This window comes from Osmia bicornis, chromosome 15 (genome assembly GCF_907164935.1).
Source record: "Osmia bicornis bicornis chromosome 15, iOsmBic2.1, whole genome shotgun sequence".
NCBI lineage: Eukaryota > Metazoa > Arthropoda > Insecta > Hymenoptera > Megachilidae > Osmia > Osmia bicornis.
In genome coordinates this window covers 3121081-3130036 of record NC_060230.1, presented here as the reverse complement: position 1 = coordinate 3130036, position 8956 = coordinate 3121081, and the positions used below count along the sequence as shown (strand labels likewise).

General features: G+C 32.9%; 3 protein-coding genes and 1 long non-coding RNA gene across 6 annotated transcripts in view; 2 read left to right on the top strand and 2 right to left on the bottom strand.

Moving 5' to 3' along the window:
• The first annotated feature begins 50 nt into the window (after window positions 1–50).
• Window positions 51–8956, top strand: part of LOC114882878 — a 72011-nt gene continuing 63105 nt past the window's right edge. The window contains exon 1 of the long non-coding RNA XR_003790494.2: window positions 51–431. This is a non-coding gene — a long non-coding RNA (uncharacterized LOC114882878). The remainder of the gene's footprint in view (window positions 432–8956) is intronic.
• On the bottom strand, window positions 619–2245 carry LOC114882875 (retinol dehydrogenase 13-like). The gene is made up of 6 exons (XM_029200020.2): window positions 2041–2245; window positions 1774–1939; window positions 1516–1624; window positions 1116–1430; window positions 817–1024; window positions 619–755 (listed from the first exon to the last, which is right to left on the bottom strand). Exons 1-6 carry the CDS (start codon window positions 2115–2117, stop codon window positions 653–655), a joined length of 978 nt encoding a protein of 325 aa, XP_029055853.1. The 5' UTR covers window positions 2118–2245; the 3' UTR covers window positions 619–652.
• Window positions 2482–4473, top strand: LOC114882876 (regulator of microtubule dynamics protein 1-like). 2 transcript variants are annotated; one of them, XR_003790493.2, is made up of 5 exons: window positions 2482–2656; window positions 2873–3067; window positions 3142–3390; window positions 3484–3895; window positions 3970–4473. XR_003790493.2 is itself a non-coding variant. In XM_029200021.2 (4 exons), the coding sequence occupies exons 1-4, from the start codon at window positions 2567–2569 to the stop codon at window positions 3829–3831; spliced, it is 882 nt and encodes a 293-aa protein (XP_029055854.1). In that variant the 5' UTR covers window positions 2482–2566; the 3' UTR covers window positions 3832–4473. The 2 variants fall into 2 exon arrangements, 1 of the variants encoding a protein (XP_029055854.1); XM_029200021.2 differs by having other exon boundaries at window positions 3484–4473.
• The window catches only part of LOC114882874 (protein Wnt-7b-like), a 58652-nt gene continuing 54426 nt past the window's right edge, over window positions 4731–8956 (bottom strand). For both annotated transcript variants that reach the window (XM_029200019.2, XM_029200018.2), the window contains exons 6-8: window positions 7587–7766; window positions 7170–7485; window positions 4731–6827 (exon numbers count right to left, since the gene is read on the bottom strand). In XM_029200019.2, coding sequence (XP_029055852.1) covers window positions 6676–6827; window positions 7170–7485; window positions 7587–7766 — 648 coding nt within the window. In that variant the 3' untranslated portion in view covers window positions 4731–6675. The remainder of the gene's footprint in view (window positions 6828–7169; window positions 7486–7586; window positions 7767–8956) is intronic.

The following is an 8956-nucleotide window of genomic DNA, read 5'->3' as shown; positions in this document are numbered from 1 at the left end:
CAAAAAACAAAAAAATTGATAATTAAATATTAGAGAAATTTAAAGAGATTAAGATAAAAGTATTTCAGTTTAATTCGTAATGTAATGTATTAATAGTTACTAAATAAAACTGTGCGCAAGGTCTTATTATTAGTTTGGAAGTATGATTCAAATTTCGTAACGCGAATTCTCGTAATATAATTGGTCCATCTCATAGTGCATACACAGCTTTACCGTGAAAAAGATTGGATCTGATTGGTTCAAATTTTTCATTTTGTATTGTGCGTCGCGAGTCCGCTGTGTGATTGTTTTTAAGTGTCTAATTTTTTAAATATTCTTTATTCTACTATTCCTTACAAAATTGTTGTTATTATATACGTAAATATTTTAAGAAACATTTAAAGTGTGAATTTTCAAGACCGGGATTCACTATCTGGAAGGCGGGATAATCGGTAAGTTCTCATTTCATAAATAATGTTGAAACATTTTAATAAACTTCATTAATGTATTCTAATTGTATCAATAAGAAAGTATAAGTCAAAAGATATTAACAATTTATTCTGTAGTCGGTTTCTATTAACTTTTGTCAATCTATTGTTTATAAAATATTATTTGAAGGATTAATAACATAAAGGTTACTTATTTACAAAAATTTTCATATATTTGCATTAAGTTATACAGAATATAATTTAGTCCACCTAGTACTAACTTCCCACAGCCATTTTGCAATTTCATCATTCTTTGCTTCATCAGAAATATCTCCCATTTTGCAATTGCTAAAAGAAAAATAGTAATAAATTAGTTATGTTACTTATAGTTAGTTGTATTGAAACTTACTTCAAATAAGCCCCAGTTACATCTTTTAACGATGGATCTATGGCTGCAAATAGAACAGGCTGTGCTCCTTTAACAGGTGTTTTAACAAATATCCATAATATTGCATGTATAAGGTACCTACAAATTCTGTTCTGATAGATATCCATATGTCGCATTATCTCTGTGTTTACTATACCAGGGTGAACAGCATTAACTGTAACACCAGTGTCTAGAATCCATTAAAGATAAGCAATAAACCAACAGTGATATTTAAGAAACTTATTTTGTAATAGAAATTTCATTTGATATGAATATTATACCTTTTAAGCGATTTGCTAACTCTCTTGTGAATAAGATGTTAGCTAATTTACTTTGTGCATATGCCATTCCAGGATCATAGTTTTCTGTACTATTTAAATCTTTTAATTTAATTTTACCACGTTTATGTGCAGAACTTGAAACATTTATGATTCTTGATGGTGCAGAATTTTTTAAGACATCTAACAACAAATTTGTTAGTAAAAAGTGTCCCATATGATTTACACCAAGCTGCATTTCAATTCCTTCTTTGGTATAGCTTTTAGGACATCTCATTATCCCTGCATTGTTTATAAGAATGTGTAGACTGTTGAATTCTGTAGTTGAAACAAAAGAAACAAATTATGTTATCTTTTTGTTTAAAAACAACTGCCAAGTAAATCCATACTTAATACTTAGTACCTTTTTTAAATTGATTTACAAATTCTCTTATGCTTTCTTGAGAAGCTAAGTCACATGGCCTACAGTAAACATATTTATTCTTTGTTTCCAATACTATTTCACTGCGTGCCTGAAAAATATAAAAGAAATATTTAAATAAAACATTAAAATGCTCAAGTTTAGCAAACAAAGAGTTAAGGTAATTAAATATTATGATACATCAACAGTATCAATGCAAAATTTGTAGTTTATGTATAATACAAATAATAATGTTAATACAGTTTCACATTTCTTCATATCTCTGCAAGCCATTAAAACTTTGGCTCCACGTTTAGCTAAATCACGAGCTACTTCTTTACCAATACCAGTATTTGATCCAGTTATTACAGCTATTTTACCATCCAATCTTTCTTTTCCCTCGTATTGAACCCCAGAAAAGTAGTCTCTGTGAAGAATAAAATGCATAACAAGTAGCTTAATTAAATGTTAAATTATGAATTTATTGTTTCAAGTAATACTTTAGTATTAAAAAACTAAATACTATACTTCAGTAAATAACCTCCACCAATAATAGTGGCGCCGAATGAATAATAATAAAAAGGTTTAGGAATTGTCCATTTCATTTTAACAAATACAAAAAAAACAAGAAGTTAAAAGTATTGAGCAATAATATTAATAATGTATTGTTAGAATGCACTGTGTTTTTATCCAGCAAATAATTTCAGTGCACCATAGTACACATGCATTGAATCAGCAGGCATTATGCTTTATTCACAAGTTATAAAAATAACTTGTAACTTGAAATTATAAAATACCAATTTTTATGAATATATTTTCAACACCGAATTCATGCCAGTAAATTTAATAAAGTTTCAGCGATGAAATACAATTTGAATTCAAATATTCATTTCTGTGTCATATCCTTAAAGCATGTGTGTAAATGTATATGTATATAACACACCTATATATGTGGAATATACTTATATATTTCCATTTATCTAAAGTTTGTCATTTAAATTTGAACATATTGTACATATATTATCTAATTTTTGTATAAATACTGTTAGTTAATATGTCGTTGAGAAAAGTATTGTGTTTTGTAAGGGATGCAAAAATATTGCAAAGAATGTTTGTTAATAAAAACTTTCTTTTATCACAGAAGGTTTGTAATTATATTTAAATTTAAATACTTTAATCTTTGTATTAATTTTTCAACAGTACATAACATTCTTAAACCTTATTTTAATTAGAGAAATTGTCTATCTCTAATATTTGTTGGCTATGTCTCAAAATGTATAAATATGCTATTTAATTTCAACAAATTTCAATGTATTGTGCAAAAGATTATGTACAATATGTAATTTGTTTGTATTATTAGAAGAATAATCAGTGTACAGTGGCTACACAATTGTTTACATTATCATTTACTGGCATGAGTATTTGGAGCTTTACTAAGAATAAAAGTGAAAATGAAGCTGTAATAACCACCAAAGAAGTTTTAATAGGAAAGGCTGATGCAATGTTTGATCAAGAAAAATATAAGGAAATATATGATCTTTTGACAAATTATAAAGTAAATATGCCTTTAAATTAAGTCTGAATGCAAGTATGTATAAAAAGTCAGATAGATAAAATGGATGCTTGTAGGATAGCGGGGATGTTGAAATTATATGGCGTTTATGTAGAGCTATGTATAAAATGTCCAAAACTGCCAGTGATGTTGAAGCAAAACGACTTGTTTATGAAGCATTTGGCTTGATACTTGATGCTCTTGAAATTAATGAAAATCATTGGGCTGTACAGAAATGGGCAGCAATTATTCTGAATGCTAAATGCAGTTATGAAGGTGTGAAAGCACTAATGAAGGAATCATATAACATTAAGCATCATATGCTGGTACATCTATTTTATATGAGTTTTCAAATATTTTATTCAGTAATTTATCAGACAAATGAGAACTTTTAAAATATGAATCTGTATTTATTGTAGAAAGCAATAGAGCTCAATGCAAATGATGCAACAATTATGTACATGTTAGGTACTTGGTGTTATCAAGTAGCTGATTTATCATGGTATCAAAGAAAAATTGCAGCAATAATATTTGGAGAGCCACCAACATCTTCTTTCCAAGAAGCTTTAATATACTTTGAAAGTGCAGAAAAAGTTGATCCTTATTTTTATAGTCACAATTTATTAATGCTGGCAAAAACATATTTAAAATTAAATAACAAGGAGCAGGCTATGAAGTACTTGAAAATGGCTGTTGAATATCCTGCTAAAAATGATGATGATCTCATTGCTAAACAAGAAGCACAAAAATTATTGAAAAATGTATAACATGATCTCAGTACGGATTAATTTCTGCATGTCTTGTACAAATAATAACTGATATTATTTTAAAGTAAGAATCAACGTGGTGTAAATAGTTGGGTAATATCTTAGGGTAAAAAATAAATGTAGAAATTATTTTTTTAGGTACTGAATTTTAATGAAGAAGAAAACACATGTGTTATAACATGATTTTTTACATATAAGCTCTCTATAAATATATACAGGTATATATAATATATATACAAATATATGTGTTTTATAAACTTAACAAGATTAACATTCCAAAAGTATTATTTTATAAATCACTATTTTATGACATATATAAGATTAATGATTGCATAATACTAATTATTTAAGTATACACCTATCCTCTGATTTACACGATTTCGCTTTTACATGTTTCTTAAAATAACGGATTTAAAAAAAAAAAACTAGTAAAAATGAACATTTTGGCTGCATAAATATTTCTACAGTCATTTTCTTATCCCTGTGGCTCGGGGATCAGAATACGGCCACGGCAACCCCTGCCTGTCGTAAGAGGCGACTAAAAGGGGGAGGATAGGTGTATTGCATATCTGGCATATTTTTTTATATTTTATGTTTTTGTATCGTGTATGCAATATATAAAATATACATTTTTCACTCGCATCTATGGAATAATATTTAATACTATTTTTCAATATACACGTTTCTGTGCAGTACTGTGATCAGTCATTGATTTTCTATAATAGAAAAATCTGCATGCTACGTACTTTGTCAATTACAATATACACTTTCTAGTACAATGAATAAATCTTCTCAATAGTGATGATATCGCGTCAAATTATTACCGATTGGTATTAATTTATCGGTCAACGTCTTCTTGCATACTGTTTATTTGCATCCTCTCATTAGGTTTTCTATTCGTCATTCGTCCAAGTCTTAATCGTAAACGCACCTGGGGCAATCCTGGTATATGGGGTTGCCCACGAGCGTCTATCGGTTCATTTCTCATCATGTGATTCAGTAAAACATTTCGATCAACAGTGAAATGTGTCCTGTGCATACCACACGGGCACATGCAGTAGAGCAAAACGTGATTCGGTGGCAGTGGTAATACCGAGGTTGATGCGATGCGAAATTCAGTGGTTCCATATTGATGAAAATTCTGAACGACCGGAATCATTGTTGATACTTTGCTGTAACAAAAAGAGCAAAACAGATATTAAATTGGCTCTTCTAGTGCAACTTATTCCATAAAAATTGTTCTTAGTTGGTAATTTAACATAAAGAAAATGGCAGTTCAGTCAAGTTTAAATACCATCCATTGGAAATCACATTAACGATATTAAATGATAACTCACCGTTTCGAATATGAGAATACGTTCGATACGTTCTGTTTCGTGTTTGCACCAAAAATAATATTACCAACTAGTTGGTCACTTTATATAGTCAGCAGGTCTGTCGTATTGTCGCCATTAATGTGTCCATCATTATCCATATTTTCGTTCATAGTACTTTAACCGGTTACCTGAGCCGGGCTCGTCAGAATTTCCAAGATTTTCCCATTACGTGTAATTTGAAGAGGTACCTGGGTTCTGGGTCATTTATTACTTTCATTCATCTGTTATTAGACTAAACGTTAGTTTAGGACTCGGTACACTAATTAAACGTCTACGAAACGAGAACGTGATAATAGAGGTGGATAATAAACAAAACGGTTTTAAGAAACGTGCGTTTTCATTTATTAGTCGTCGAAGGAATCGGATACACTGCTTACCGTTATAATTTACGCTCTTTAATAAATAATAACTTACGCATTGTTTCTAACGAGACGTGGAAAGCCTGTATACCACTGGGCTGTTAAATTATTAAGTTGTTGCGTATGAAATGACCTAGTTGATAGCATAAGATGTTTAACATAATTATCATGAAAGAAAAGTGTTGAATGAAACACAAACAAACTTGAATGAAAATATTCCGCGACGAGAGCTCTTGCTAATTTATTATGATCATAATTTAAAAATATAGATTTTGTGAAAGGTTTCACGAATAAATCGGTCATTTCATTTGCAACAATCTGGTAGTAAGTAATTCGATCGAGCGGTTGTTTATACGTGTACTTACATTGATATAGTGTTCGTTAGTGTTACAGGTATCTTACAAGCTATTTGAAATATTTTTTTCTAACAGTAATCGAATGGTAGAATTTATACAGGATTTTATACTGACAAAACGAATTGATCGTGTATCGTTATTTATATGGTCGCATTAATTACATCAATAAAAATCGAAAATGTTGCTATAGCATTCTTTGAACATTACTCATCGTCTATATAAATACACTATAGTATCCTTTGGGTTACAAATAGTACCTTTCACTGGGGTTGATTTATACGGGTTACTCAAAGGGAGGGTGTGAATCAATTTGTTTGACAAAACAAAGGCGTGGAACCTCTATCAATTAATATTTTAATATTTTTCTGAGTATTTTGTATTCTAAATGAATAATCCAAGTCCTACTTGGACGTTCTCCGTAGAAAAACTAATTATCACATACCTACTTTCTTCGTTTAACAATGTGAATATCGAGTTCACAGGTTGAAATATCGTCCGTATGATTACACTCGTATTAAATAATAAAAGAACTATACAAAACTTACGTGTACTTCGATCGTTTATTTAGGTCGAAATTAACGAATACATTATGATTACGGGATGACAGTGTTAAATTATCGTTGATCTCGGTTGTTTCGCGTTGAAATTCTTTTCCGAGTCGCGTTTATCGATGTCGGGCAGTTCTTCGCGGCCAGTTGCATCTACTAAATATTTACATGATCGCACGCCGGGATTGCAAATACGTTCGATCGTTTATTTGCACGTGTACTCTTCGGTACGTTCGGTGCATGTCTCGCAATGCACGCGACAGCACCAGTGAAATTTGCATCTGCACTGCCACGTTCTTGTAAATTGATGCGTGTTGTACCCGCGACCGCAACACATCAAGTCGCATCCGTCGGTACCTGAAAAATTTGCGATTATTACAATTCATTTCTAGGCTAACCCTTTAATGGAACAATAAAGCTAGAGGTAATGATTCACTCCGAGTAAATATGTTTGTATTTCTATGATTTCTACCATCGCGAAAAACAGTAGAATGACGAATGTTTGTATCGTTTTCCGATAAATTATAACCGTGGTACGTTTACAAGCTCTATTTGTATCTCAGGCAATCATTCCAGTATCCGCTCAATGAAACAGACCATTAATTATTTCAAAGAGAAAGCTATTATGTCGTGCAAACAAAGCAGGATATTTTCGCAACGGTATTAATTATGATTAAATGGTCATTGAATTCAATTCACCTTTGCTAGTACGATTGCAATATCTGCCCTGTGTTCCGAGACTGCCCTGTACCAAATCCGGCTCGCAGTAATTAGGGGAAGGCTGCAGAAAAACCAGCTCGCTTCTCTTTGGAATCCTTTTCTGTCCCACGCTTGATCCACCGTTAGTTTTCGTTCTCTTCAGTACCAAGTGCGGCCTTCTCGGTTTAATGGCCTTCTTTGGGGGTTGTCGATCGCGTCGAGATTTTGCAAGATCGTTCGGTTTCCCTTGGGTTTTCGCGTCGTTTCCCAAAATTGGCACCATTTCCGCCGATGTCGAGTGCAGGGTGTCTAAACTCTGGAAACGAAAAGAATAGAATATTTTTTACCTATTAAAAAAAATGTTGTGCGGTTACAAACGAGTCGGAACAACGTTGACCCAGTTTTACAAGATATTACCTGCATCGTTGGGGGTGGTGGCGGTGTAATGGCTATCACAGGCCTGGCTCTGTAATATTTTTTCATCAGGGCATCGCCAATCTGACGAAAACTAGGCAACGTTCGCCAGCAGGTTCTCACGGTGCACGAACCGGAGACGCCATGACATTTGCATTCTGTTTGCAACAAGGCTTTAACTATCTGTAAAAGAACGATATTCATGTAATCCACAATGCAATCGTACCATTTTCTGCATTAATGGCGATGGGATTTGATGATTGGAATTATGTAAATTTCGAAGTAATTCTATCGTGATAACTTATTAGCCAACCCGTATCTAAGATTGAAAATCTTAAAAAGGGGGCTCTAGCATTTAGACTTTCTGTCACTTTTGTACAGGCCAAACGGTAAGAGTTATCGAAAAAATTCTTATGCCATTGTGTTTAGTGGGTCAAAATCTCAACGAATGGCCGAGAATTTTTTTTTGCCACTTCCGGTTTGACCGGAAATGACGAAAAAAGAGTTAGAAAAAAAATTCAATTATTATCTTTCAAACTTTCAATACGTCCCTTCGATCATTACGCATCCACCATTTCTCGTTCAGAAAACTGGTTTACATTTCGAATTATCGCGGGAGACAGACGGGAATGGTGTTGGGGCAAAGGTGGGTTGAAAAAAAAAATAATAAAATAAAAATCGTTCAGGGTATAAAGTATGCGGCGAGTCGGGGCAGGGCGAGGCGAGGCGATCGACGTTAAGGATAAATCGTTAGCCGGTGTGTCTGTACTCGCAACGGATCGTACGAGCACGCACGATATATGCGTGTTTTTATTGCCGCCTCGATAATAAAGCCCATCGAAGAAAACGAAAGCTCGACGAACTTTTCCCAATTAAGACGCCTCCATTTGTGCGCCCTACCTGCGGCATAACGTGATCCTTTCTTACAAACGACCCTATCTTCTTCTTCCCTTCTTCATTCGTTTACCAACTGCTATTGGCCCGTGAATTTCTATTACCGTCGGATCCGAGAAAATTAATTTCAATTCTCTATAGAAATTGAACGAAGTTCGTTAATGACCGTTGAAGGGATTTAAGGGATCAGGGGTTGCGTTTCCGGGGGTAAGTTGGGAGAATTTATTGTTAGTTATTTTATTACTATCTCAGAAATTGCGTTTCTAGAAGTAAGTTTTGACAATGTATGACTATATGATAGTATATCATTACACCAGGTATTTTATACCTGTCATTACAAAGAGCAATCGATTTGCAGTATAATGCGAGAAAATCGATAGGTATCGAACAAGCCATGTTATTGATTGACCCTACGGTTTATGTGAAATTTACGGAGACAAAGAAATGATACGGAGGTGCGTTAAGTACCATTTTCTACC